At 43.1% G+C, this 13,525-nt stretch overlaps 1 protein-coding gene across 4 annotated transcripts in view; it reads right to left on the bottom strand.

Moving 5' to 3' along the window:
• The window catches only part of rapgef6 (Rap guanine nucleotide exchange factor (GEF) 6), a 111,268-nt gene that overhangs the window by 25,076 nt on the left and 72,667 nt on the right, over window positions 1-13,525 (bottom strand). For 2 of the 4 annotated variants that reach the window (XM_069174914.1, XM_069174912.1), the window contains 5 exons: window positions 12,490-12,597; window positions 11,656-11,859; window positions 10,682-10,790; window positions 10,312-10,555; window positions 4,643-4,800 (listed from right to left, as the gene is read on the bottom strand). In XM_069174914.1, the coding sequence (XP_069031015.1) occupies window positions 4,643-4,800; window positions 10,312-10,555; window positions 10,682-10,790; window positions 11,656-11,859; window positions 12,490-12,597 (823 nt within the window). Of the gene's footprint in view, window positions 1-1,106; window positions 1,122-4,642; window positions 4,801-6,889; window positions 6,902-10,311; window positions 10,556-10,681; window positions 10,791-11,655; window positions 11,860-12,489; window positions 12,598-13,525 lie in introns of all 4 variants that reach the window. The other 2 variants (XM_069174911.1, XM_069174913.1) reach the window with 2 other exon arrangements.

Below are 13,525 nucleotides of genomic sequence, written 5' to 3' on the forward strand. Positions count from 1 at the left end.
AATGCTTTGTGTCTCATTAGCTGTGATTTGTGATTGGAGTGTGGGAAGCCCTCAGATAAATAGCTGGCTATCATATCCAGGATGGGAGGGGGGGGGGGCTAATCATGTTTAATCCTCTGGATGAGCTGCGACCTGACCTACACACACACAGGAGGACAATCGCTGCCCACCCGACCACACAGCCAATCAATTATCGTCTTTAATAAAGCTTCATTCATTTTCATCAACACCAGAGAATTTATTCATGGACTGAAGCCAAAGTAGATGACTACACGAGAGAAAAGAAAAAAAAAAAAAAAAAAAAGAAGAAGAAAAAAAAAAAAAGGAGGCTTCATGGTTTTTTGCAAACACAGCAGTAAGAGAGGCTACACACTTCCCACAAGCCTCCCCCTCCCCCTCCTTGTCTCCCTCCTTTCTACGGCGTGCCAAAGATTTTCCCAGTCACTCCATCATACAGTCGGAAGGCATAAATCACATGTGAAAGCAGCCAGAGCAGAGGAGGGCTGGGAGTGATGGCTCGAGGTCCAGAGAGGAGAGCGCAGTGGAGTAGCATGGGGTGAAATACCAGAGCTCGAATAAAGAAAATCCAATGAAAAAAAATGTTTAGAAGGGATGTTTAATTCCTGAACGGGACTTAAACCAACAATGAATCTATCCTGCCAAGTATCGTCTCTGACATTTTGCATGCCTCTTTGGGGTAAAAGTCAGGTTTTACCCAATAACTGTGAAGAACGCACAGTAAATTTGCACGAGGTGGCACATTCGTTCGTGTTCATTTTCATCCTTACGGCTACACGGGCTTGTCGGTGTCTATGTTTCGAGTGGTGAAAACCGACGGCAATGTTTTTATTCTGACATTAATAGGTTCTCACAAGACCAGATGACAAGTGGAAGAAGTATGAACACACGACAAACCCACAATCTGAAGGATGCAGTTCATGGATGCAGAGATGCAAAGATTAGTGGGGGGGTGGCGAGGGGGGGGGGGGGGGGCGGCAGGGAAGCTCATGAATTAAAGAAGAACGGTATCAGGATGCAGGGGACATTTGGGAGGAACATTTCCTGAAGCACAACCAAACTGTAACATTGGAGGTATTTATACTTACAGTAGAGTCCCATGGCTTGGCAGGCAGAGAAGAAAAAGAGAAAACAAGAGTGTAATGTGAGTGAAAGAGAGTGTGGGAGGAGCACAGAGAGAAACAGTGGCTGGAAGCATCGTGACAGAAGAGAAATGGAGGGAAGACCAGTGGAGTGGCCTTAATCTGCTCATGGGGGGGGGAAACCAGAGAGGCAGAGTATGAGTCAACATGTCGACACGAGAGAATCTGTTTAAAATCACAGCAAGAGAATCGCAGGAGGAAAGACCGAGAGAGAGAGAGAGAGAGAGAGAGAGAGAGACAGAGAGAGAGAGAGAGAGAGAGAGAGAGAGAGAGAGAGAGGACAGGACTGTGGAGAGGAGAGGAGAGGAAAAGAAACAAGGACACAAAAACAAAGAAGAAAGTGAAAGTGAGAGCATGTCTTCTCTTGGAGGGACATGTATGAGAAGACACAACGTTGCTTTGCAAACAGGAGACACTGAAGAAAGCTCTTGTCGTCTTGCTCAGCGGCAATGCAGTCGTAAAGCTCCACTTCTCTGAACTGTTTTTTTTTTGTTTCTTTCTATTATTTTAATTTAAAGAATTTAACAACCCAGGGTTTAAAAAAAAAAAAAATCTACCCAATTTAAGTTTTATTTATTTTTCTTTTATCAATGCTTTCTAATTAAGTGGCACTCCTCCAATCCATGGTCAAAATATATCATGTTTTTTTTATAACCTGTCTTGAACCAGCACAACGTAATTAAGAAAAAAGTGTCCCAGCCGAGTCATGCAGCAGTAACAATGACTTATAGCAGACAAAATACATTAAACCAAACGACACAAAATAAGCCACAGAGTCAGGCTTGAACATACAGTCATGAATAACGTTTCTAATACAATCATTAAAAAAAGATTTCACATAAAAAAACATTATTAGTGCCTTAAAACAACCCAAGAGCTTTGTAAAACCATAAAAACTAAGACCAATCAAAAAAAAAATAATCTACAGTATCACAGGCAGTGGTGATTAAACAGGCTGTTCTATCCTCTGATATTAAACCTAATGGGAAGCCAGAGGACCTGAAGGAAACATGATCTAATGGCGGATGATTAATGTGGTACAGTTGCATGTTTTTACTCGAGTGTAACACAACCACATGTGATGTATGTGAACCAGAAGTGTACGTGCGGGAGTGTGTAAGTGTGTGTGTGCGTCTGTCTGAGCTCAATGAAAAATGTCTGGTGGAATAAATCAGGACCGTATTCTCCGTCACCTCGCCACTTTCTCTTTCTGGTTCTCGGTTTTTACTCTCCACGCACACATAACTAACACACAAATCCACAGGGAGCGCTCCGTGTTGGTTTAAATGATTACGCGCTCAGAAACCCGTCGGACAGGAAAGGGATTTAAAAAAGTTAATTCTTGTCAGATGGACACAATTCGGCGAAAGACTTTTCAAAAAGTAAGACCCCAGGATGTGTGTGTGTGTGTGTGTGTGTGTGTGTGTGTGTGTGTGTGTGTGTGTGTGTGTGTGTGTGTGTGTGTGTGTGTGTGTGTGTGTGTGTGCGACTGTGTGCTAGAAACCTCCACAGGCTTGCTTTGAGTGTGTGAATGTGTTCCTTTGTCAGCACAAGTGACTGTTTGCCTGAACCCAGCCGGTGCGCACTAGAGCTACACTTCACCAGAGGCTGCTTTACTTTATGTTCAGCTTGTTTGCGCCTCTCGGTACTCGCCGAGTCCTTCACTCCACCAGTGGCTTTCACGGTTTAATGAGGCCAAGGACTCAAGTCAAGTGTGACAAACGGCTTCAGAAGAGAAGCCCTGAGCTGTGACCGAGACACCTGAAACACTCGGGCGATGGCCGAGGCCGCCGAGGTCATAAACGGCTGCGAATGAATGGCAGGGAAACTTTTGCTTCCTTGACACCCAAAGCTCTCACAGCTGTGTTGTAAAGAAATATGATTAAAGCAATAAGATCTGTTGGATGCTTTAAGGAATTCAGGTTTTATAATAGGAAATAAGTTTGCATGAATGTGTGCTGGTTCAATCCCTTTGGGTACGATGCTGCGTTCAAACGGCTTCGTATTTGCTGTCCCATTTACCGTCCATATGAACGGGCCCGCTCGTGGTATTCACGACGTCAGAAGTTCTAATTTTCTTTAAGCCGAGTTGTGATGTGTTCGCCGACGTTTACGGAAACGGCAGAAGTCATGGAAGTTCATTTTCCGTTTGGGTGTGACGCTAATGTGGAGTCATTTTTGTCATGCAGTTTGTCTTTATAACTTAGATAATAGCCAACGTCTGAGGAAGAAGTTGATCGTCCCAACGGCCTCATTTTTTCCAGCTGTGCCTTTGCATTTCCTGCATTGTTACATCACCGTAAGCTTGCCAAATTGTGAGCCTCTGTGGCTTCTAGACATCGCCCGCGTTGCCAAGCAACGGCGTTTTTACGATGCAACCGCTTGAACACCGAGCATACGCCAAACATGACTTCCCGCGTTGTAACCACGAGCTCACGAGTTCCATTTGAACGCGGCATGAGGTGACGAGTTGTTTATCTCATGGTAAACGTTCAACAAAAATACAATCAATACATTTCGTGAGAAATATTGTCCTTCTGTCCCCCAAGTGTCCCTCTCTCTGGGGACAATAAGGGATGATTTTGATTTATTGATATGATCTAGAAAACAGCAGGACTGTCACCGCACAACAGGACTTTGAGACCAGATCAGACAAGCTGTAAACAAACCTGAAGTGAGTGCAACCAGGATGTCATAAATAATCCCTCATTGGAGAGAAAGTAAGACAGCTGTGTCCTAATTCCATTCTACACACTTCGTTCTGAGCAGGTTTTGAGTACGTGGAGTCTTCATTATTGTGTCACTGGGCTTTAAGGATGTGGAGGAGCTGCGCACAGCTGGAGACGATTAAAACAAATTGGGAATGGTGGAAAAGCGGCTTTTGTGAACATCAAACCAGAAAACCAAAAAGAAAAAAAAAAAACAACCAGAAATATAATCTCAGGGAAAAACATTTGGCCGTCCATTTATAAATCTGAATTTGACGTGACGTTCTGATGTTGCAGTTTGTCCTTAGTGAAAAACTTGATATTTTCAATGCCAACGAAAATAAACCACACAAAGACAATTAGCACATGGAAGCAGTATAGAACTGGGACACACTGCGTTCGCGACCACAACTACAGTTGAACTAAGGGGTTGTATAGCTGTATCGGACATTTACGATACAATAATTTCACCGATTTCCATAATTATTCCTGCCCGTCATGTTTCTTTCACTATCTGACACCTTTTTTTTTTTAATTTTTTATGAGAATGTTCCAAAATCTCAGCAATTTTCTTCAACAGAAAAAACTGAAATCTGTAAAAAAAAAAAAGAAGAAAAAAAAAAGAAAAAAAAGAAAAGAAACGTGGAGACAGTCTTGTCCATGATGTCTAAAATCTCAACAGGCACAACAAAAAGAACACCAGCAGGAGAATATTCCACAGTTGTATCCTCACAGAAATCCCTCGATTTCACTGCGTCAACATTAGTCTCCTACCTGCGGGGTTGGAGAAGTCGAGGACGCTGGTTGCCGGCTGCAGCAGGTCGGGGCTGCTGGACGACAGGTTGCCGGGGATGGGCATGATGGCCACGCTGTGACGACACTGCTTGGTCCCCACAATGCTGTCATCCTGAGACTGACCCATGCCGCCGTCGCTAGAGAGGATATCGGGGAAGGTGCAGTGGGATAAGAGGGGAGTGGGGGGGGGCAGGAGGGAGTTGCGGTGGAGGAAAAGAGAACAGGAAATAAGACTTAGTCCTTGAATATTAATGTTCCTTATAGGCTTATATTTTACAGCAGTAGACATTTGTTAAAAATCTGTCGCCAGTTTTTCTCCCTTTTATATGACTTTTAAGCGCAGGTGCTATGATGAGAGCATTTCCCTTCACCTTGTAGGAATATTAAAATCACAACTCATGCAGTGGAAAAAAAACAAACCACCTGAGATTTAATCAAAATGTCTACTGCTGCAGAATCACAACACAAAATATCAATATCGTATTTGTCTTTTAATATGCAGCCGTGACACCGCTGGAAGTCACCCATGAGGAGGGTTCATGAATGGCAGGAACTGCTAAGGAGCATTCACGGATAGAGACACACATGTCCAACAAACACACACACACACACACACACACACACACACACACACACACACACACACACACACACACACACACACACACACACAGAGACGATGAGACAAAGCTGGCACAACAAACAGAGGAGCACATTTGGAAGTCATGAGTGTTTCAGATCAGGTATTTTTCCATTAATTTGCAGGCATTTGTTATTTCCACATTTGTAGGTTACTTTGCCTTAAAACACATTTTTAGCTTTCTTTGAGAGAGAGGCGCCTTTCCTGGCTACTCAGCTCAGCTCAGAGATATGCAAACATCAACCTTTACGTTAACAGTCTCATTAGACCCACTGGATCTGCATACATGTGATGGAAATGGCGACTCTTTGGAGACAAACCCGCAGACATACAAGTGATTTTTTTTTTTAACAGTCCAGCCTCAAATGATAAATGTGAACATCTGAATATTTAATAACACAGCTGTAATAGCTTTGGGAGAGCTCCAAGAATGGCTTAATCACTTTAAAACAGGTGAATTTAAGGTAATAAAAACTCAAACTAAACTATAAACAAAAGCAATATGATTGTAAATCTGCACTTGAATGCTGTGATGGTTTAATAACGTTAAATACAGTCTCTGTCTGCCGCGTCTGAGACAACGAGCTCATCTCGTTCTGCCTGCATAGCAATCGTAGTTTCCCTCCAGGTGTGTGTGTGTGTGTGTGTGTGTGTGTGTGTGTGTGTGTGTGTGTGTGTGTGTGTGTGTGTGTGTGTGTGTGTGTGTGTACAGTATGTGCTGAACACGCTGCAGTAATGCAGGGTTTCCACTAACACAGCTACGCGCTGCTGTAGCGAAGCCTCTGTAATCTTTGAATCAGCAGGCGACAGGTGCTGCAGCGACAGGACGGAGCAGAGAGAAGGAGAGGAGGGGGAAAAAAAAAAAAGATGGAGGGACGGTAAAGACACACACAGACGGATAATGAACAGGCAAGAAAAGGATAGAGAAGAGGTGGATTCAATACTTTTCAGCAAGGTGAAGAAGCAGGGGAGAAAGGCGAGGGACATTTAGAAAGCAGACGATGGGGAGATTGAGACAGATAAGGATAGCGCGGAGCTCATAAGACTTCACTAAGACATTGTTAGCTCTGGGGGTGATGACTGATGTAATGATATTCATACTTTCAACAATGAAAGTCAAGGCAGAACCAATAATGTCTGATAACAAGGATGTAAAGCAGTTCTATAGTTTGAGCCACAATCATAAGAATTAAAGTCGAACATGGATCTCTCTTGTTAAACAATAATAAACCAACTCCTCTTTGTTTTTTCTGCAACATCCCTGCAGAATATATTGGGCTTAAACTGTAACTGAGTCTCCTGAAAGACGTGCTGAACAAAACCACAGCTGCAGAGTTTGAATATGAAAATGAAGAAGAGCTTCACCTTGACTTTGTGGAAAAGTGGGATTCATGTGTTGAAGGAATTAGCATGAAACCGACAAATGTAGTTCTCCAATCATTTTGCTGAAGGTCAGCAGAGCTGCTGTGTGTGTGTGTGTGTGTGTGTGTGTGTGTGTGTGTGTGCGGCTGCCTGCTGTGTGCAGCTCTACAGATGGATACTGAATCAAATGGTTGGAAGATGGGGAGTTACGCAAGAGGTCTTACCCAAACAGGCCCCTGAAGCAGCAGAGAGACAAACGGGGAGAGAGACGGCGTTGAAAAGCGTGAAGACAAAGAAAGTAAAAAGAAAAAACAGAAGCAGGGCTCTGCTGAAGTGATTCAGCGATACCAGTGCAGCAGTGTGCGAAAAGACAAGGCCTCTTTCACTCACGCACATTTACAGCACAACAATACAAACAAACATGTAGGTTGACAGCATACAGGACAGGTTTGCTGAAATAAATAAGCAGAAATATGTCAGCAGCAATTTAATACAGTCAGCACAGAATCATACACAACATGAGACGTCAGTAAGCAGCAGGAAGCACATGAGGATTATTAACATTCGTCCACCCCAGTTATATCAGTGAGGGGAGGGTAAAAGACACAATCACCTCTCTGTAATGTAATACAGTTCAACAGCACCACAAACTCCATTAAAGCTTCTGGTCTAGAAAATGTCAGACAGCTGCATTTTGAATGCTGAGGTTTAAAGCCACAATATATTTTTGTTTACTATCACAAAAAAACGCAGCAAAGTAAAAAAAAAAAAAAAGCAAGTTAACCAAATAGGTGCCGATTCATTTTCTGTTGATGAACTAATCAATTAACTAAACGGTGCAGCTCTACTGTGCTTTGATTACAATATAAAGAGCACACTGAACAAAATATAAAATTATGGCGAGGAATGATGCAACAATTATGCCATGCTTCTATTCATTTTATTACATTGATGTTTCTGAGTCTTCACAAAATCTAAACGAGCACCACTTTTTCCGTCCTTCCCACAACTTCGTGGCCACCTACCAAACAGTAACAACGTTTGCCCTGATGCCATCTTTTCAATAATGTCAATCCAAAACAATCTGATTCCAGAAACTGGGGCAGAAACTAAGTTGCAGGGAGTGCAGGTTCAGATTTCAGCAGGCTCTAGGTTACAGTTTGTTAAACTGTTGTTAGGCGGCAGCATTTTACCCACAACAGTCAAATTTCCACTCATGTCATCATACACATTGGAATGACTCATAGCCTGCAGTGTTCACTTTCCAAGACGTAGCAGTGGCCGCATTAACATGGAGAGCACATCTCTCAAAACCTCATATCCTCCCCAAAGTCCTGGGACAAAAGCACATTTTCGATCTACGGACAGAACGGCGACTCCAAAAACGTTCCTCCTGTCTTTCTGTCCGCTGTCCAGTCGAGTCAATAGCTCCAACTAATTTCCTGAACAGTTCCTCTTGCTGGTGGAGCAGCAGGTTGGAAGGGAGTATGAAGTAAAATGTGGATGTCACACAGGCGAACACTGGGAGGCACAAACACTTAATAACACAGTTATTATTGTGTTGCACGTCATGGGTTACGACATGTAACCGCGTCACAAAGAAGTAGGGAGGATGAAAATGGGACGTGGAGAATTATGAGGTTGATCATCGTCTCACTAAATCACCGAAGAGTTCTTGGACAAACTGACCGGTGGCTAAAACCTAAGTGTATTGCTTTCCAATCTGTGGAGTGTAAATCAACTGTGTATGAAGGTAAACGCGCGGCGCTGGATATCTTAATTTGGCAGAAAAACAACTTGTTTATTGCCAGTGTGCCCTTGTCATATAAAATCCCAGTCTGAAGTGGAGTACAATGTCAGCCAAGAGGAGAAAAAAGAAGCAGCAGCAGCGACGGCGGGTTCGTTATAAGTTTGCTTGCCGGGCAACTAAACTGCATTTTAAGTTGTGAAACAAGGTTATCTGCCTTAATTTAACTGGGCAGGTGTTTCAAAAGTGAGCAAAAGCATTGAATAAAGCCTTAGTGAGAGACTGCGCCATGGCAACGGTTGTCACGGGTTGCATCCTTGTGAGAGCCAATGTGTCCTTAAAGTGGCAGTTGGTCCAGTGCGTGTGCGCGTGTGTGCATGTATTTAAAACCGCCTGATATTTTAAACTATGCTGTCCTCGAACAGCCTGTACCTTTAGTATACATGCACACACACACGCACAGTGGAGAACTCCACGACATTGCCTCAAATTTTCTCCCCAGAATAGACACTGATGAATCCTGATTGACCCGAACCACCCTCCTCATCTCCAGCGACTGTAATCAGCCATCGATTCCTCAGAAGCAAAGCTTTGTTTAAATGGTGGCAACTAAAAAAAAAAAAACCACAAAAAAAAAAAAAAACACTAGAAGTCCCAACGCAGCGGAGAGCCTCGTGAAGCCGTGCACCGAGTCGGGTTAATGGCCGTGTGATGGCGTGTCGCGTTATGACACGGAGCACATTTCGGCTTTCATGCAAACGGCGTGACTTTGTGAGAAGTAATCACCGCCGAGCTGGAAGCTGATGGAGCGGAGACAGCGAGGGAGACAAAGCGAGAGGGCGTGGATACCCATGACAGTCTATGTGCAAGCGTGTGTGTGTGTGTGTGTGTGTGTGTGTGTGTGTGTGTGTGTGTGTGCGCGCGCGCTGGTTTACACCGAGCGAGTCGGCTCTGTAATTAACAGGACGAGAAGCTGCGTCCTCTCTCTCTCTCTCTCCACCACTCACACAGTAAGGAGTTAAATGAGGCCTGAGGAGGCACGAAATGATGAAATGAAATCAAGTCTGTATCGGCACGCTACGGGTGGAATATTGAATGAGCCTCATCTGAACAATCGTTCCAGATGCTGCCGGTACAATGGCTGGTTATGGATATCACTGACAGCGGTTGTATGATGATGATGATGATGATGATGATGAGGCCTTTTACATTCTTGTGATTTGCCTGGAATCTCTCTACATCACAGCAGTTGAAGATAAGCGAGAGAGAAAAGTCTAAAAAGTGCAAAAGTAAGTGTCACATTTTCAGAACAAGGTTCCTTTAGCTAGAGCTCGAATTGGGATGAAGGAGTGTGAACGGCCACTTTCCAATAAATGTGACTAAGTGTGACACTTATGTTGAAATTGGTCCATTTTCTCTCCACATACAAGCTGAAAGGGAATGTTAAAATGTGCTTCATTGTCATTTTCTGAGCTGCACGGAGGGGTTCAAGTTCAGTCTAAAAGCTAGAAAAAGTTCCACTCATGCTTCCAGTATTCTCTACAAACAGAAACAAAACATTGGAACGGCAGTGGACCGATCCGGTCAGAGCTGGCCAACAGGCTCTAGACGATGTTTTAGATTCAAGTAAATCCACCTGAGCCCACTCATCTTATACGGCACCTTTGTAAAGCTTCCTGACATTTCATTTAGAACACGTTATGTTTATGACTAATCCCCTCCCACACCTCAGAGAAATCTGTCCAATAAATGTATTGACATGCGTGTTCCTTCTTCCTTCTGTGTGTCAGTGCACAATTTTAACAACGCATTCAGATGGAAATACTTCTAACGTATTTCATCGTCATTCAAGCACAGCTTTCTACAGCTCCAAGCAGGTGTCTGCAAACGTCCGCTTACCTGAATGGTTTGGGTGGCAGTATGCTGAAGCGCGTCTTCTCCAGCATCTTCCTGATCTTGTTTCGACCCCCTGACACAGTGTTGGCCTTCATCTTCCGGGTGCTCTTGTGGTCAGTGGGGAACTCCATGTCTCCGGGAAGGTCGGGGATAGAGAAGCGGTTGCCCTTCTTCTCCTGGATCTTGGGAATGTGAGGGCCGCCGTTCTTCTTCTCGTGCACGATCCTGCTGAGGAGCTCTTTGAAGACTGAGATGGATGGAGGTACAGAAAGAGGAGGATGATTGGCGAGTTTCTAACACCTTTAGTTTAGTATATTTGTCTTATTTTTAATACAATTAGCAACTGTGTAAATACAAATACGACTTTATTCACCAAAGATGTTGGTTTTGACCGTGAGGGAGAGGTGTGTGTTGTTTCTCAGGATGTCGACAGCTTTGGAGAAAGAGATGTTCTCAAAGTTCTGACCATTGATCTCCATGATCTGAAACGCAACAGATGAGATGACAAAAAATGAAATGACTTCCCTTCAAAACAACCAACATTTAGATCACCCTTGACTGGAATCTGAAATACAAAAATATTCTGGTTTGCCTCTCATGATACTATTCGTAACTCCGCATAGCATTACAGTAAAAAGAAAGTCCTTTCTGAATGACACAAAAAAGGAAGCGTGCAGTTTAGAGTTTCGGGTGGAAAACTTTTCATCAAACATTCATCCGTTACGTAATAAGTGTGTCAAAACAGGTTTTCCTTTTGTTATTTATAAACCCGTTTAAAAAAAAGCACATCTTTGTGTGTACCGTTACTGTTGTTTAACCACGTTGTCACATGATATCCCATAAATAAGACTGCTGACCTTCCGATAACAGAACTGATCAGATCGGGTCATAAGACTTTAAAAACTGAAAACCTTGCAGTAAAAAGTGGTCAAAGGTCTGCAGTCCTGTTGGAGTGATGAAAGATGCAGAGCTCTCTACTCTTCAACTAATTCACTTCATAGGGATTCCAACAAATGCAATAAACTACCCGTTAGGACGACATTGTAGCAAAACCACTGGCGGTATATAAAAGTGGATGTAGCTTCTGGATCTCAAAACCGCTCTGAACCAGCAAAATGGCGACGGCACTGAAGTCAAACTCGAGTCTTCGTAACAGCTCTCCACAAACCAATGAGTGGTGTCACTGTTGGTTACCGCTTGAGCAAACCGCAGGTGTTTTTTTGTTGTATATTGTGAGAAAACATGAAAGACCGCTGATTGTCTACAGCCGTCAGTATTCCAACACAGCAGTGTCCTTCCTTCCACACGGTGTTTTACCACTTGATTGTCACATTATGCCCCTCTCACCTGATCTCCCCGTTTGAGTCCGGCCTCCGCCGCCTTGCTTCCTTCTTCCACCGACTCGACAAAGATGCCGAACCCTCTCTCACTGCCGCCCTGCACGCTGAAGTAGAGCGCCGCCTCCCTGGATGCCTTCTGCAGAGTGATCTGTCTCCACTTAGCCTTGGCTGCGCATGCGATGTTCAGCAGCCTTAAATGGCCCTTCATTTTCTGACGAGGAGGGACAGATAAGAAAATTATGAATTGGAGGGGAGCGGCATTTAAATTAGCTTTCGCGTCTTAAGGTCTGCAATGTAATTTTGGATGAAAAGAAATCATTTATTTTAGAAGAGAACATAAATAATAACTGTTTGAGCTTTAGCTCAAATTATGATGAGACAAAATGCAGGAGTGTCATCAGCGCATCTTACTGTGATGTAGGAAGTAATTATACAGCGATACAACTTTGTGTGAAGTAGTGGTGTGAAGTTTTTGCTATGGTTATGATGATTTATGTTTTTGAAACATGCTTTCCTGCCATTTATAGAAAGACCAACATTTGTGCATGGTACAAGGACAATAACACATAATACAACGATAAGCCAATGAATTCACCCCTTTAACCGTGGAAGGAATAAGGAAAATAAGTTATTAAGATAACAGAAGGGAAATATATAAAACATTTTCAAGAAGAAACAGGTATTTGCAAAGACTCAACAGGAAAAACATACAATATAAGTTTATGGGCAACTTGGGGACTGAACAGAGCTGAGAAAAAAACTGACAACACAAAAGACGAACAGAGCTAAAAGTGAAATACACTGAATTTTAAACTACGTTCAGATTGTTAGTTGACCTTACTGTGGTTTCTAGATGTTTCTCAAACTCCTCCAGGAAGCGCGTCATAGCTGGATCACCCTCGAAGTCATTGAAGTGGTTGTTGACCCACAGCAGCACTATTCTGGTTACCTGAGACACAATGACAGCTTCATTCAGCACACGGAGCTCCTGCGAGGACACATTTTCACACTTCATTTCTTAGAAGATCTTAAACTATTTGAGTGTGAGCTGCTTTGACAAGAAATCTATTGAAAGCTTGAAGAAGAAATATAATGTCGGAGAGGTCACATTTAACTACTCTGCAGGTGTTTGGAAGCTGGCGGTACACAACATTAACACTTTAGCACCCAAATGCTTGGTTACATGAGTGCTCTCCATATTAACATACCGCCAAAAACCAGCCGTGTTAAGTATTTCTTATCAATACGCTGTACAACACTTGATGATAACTTTAATCACATGTCAATAATGCAACTCTTTCTGTCGCAAAATACAGCTCCAGGGATCAGATTTATTTTTTAAAATTTTTTTTATTCAGTCCTATTATAAATCTATCTCCTTTTATTGTCTGGAAGTTTGTAACACACGAGAAACAACAGGGAGGCTCTACTGCATAATAACCTGGTGCAAGGCTGCAGAGAAAACCTTTAACCCGTTGGTTGACTGCTTCATTTTGTGCCACAACAATTAGAAGAAGGAAAAAAAAGAAGAAGCAAAAGTCAATGAGCAACAATAATGTCTGCAAATTTACACTGGTGAGGACATTGTTGTAACCTTTGCAAAAGGTCAGGGCAGCACTCGATACATCAACACGGAGCATCAATCAATGTATACACACTCCACTTTCTAGTCTTTTCTGACGCCGTCTCCTCTCCTCTCCGTACACGTTCTGTTACTCTCTGTTCGTCCTGTACAACATTAGATCCTGTTGAAGATTATAAGCCTGAATGACAACCACATCAAGGCTATCGACAGTACAAGGCTAATCTTTGGCTGAAGCAGTTATGGACAACGGGAGTGTCAGACATGAACAAATCGGTAGGCGGCTCAAGGACAG

The sequence above is a fragment of the Embiotoca jacksoni genome, unplaced genomic scaffold, assembly GCF_022577435.1.
Source record: "Embiotoca jacksoni isolate LCO1_2020_lvr unplaced genomic scaffold, fEmbJac1.0.p SCAF_62, whole genome shotgun sequence".
Classification (NCBI taxonomy): Eukaryota; Metazoa; Chordata; class Actinopteri; family Embiotocidae; genus Embiotoca; species Embiotoca jacksoni.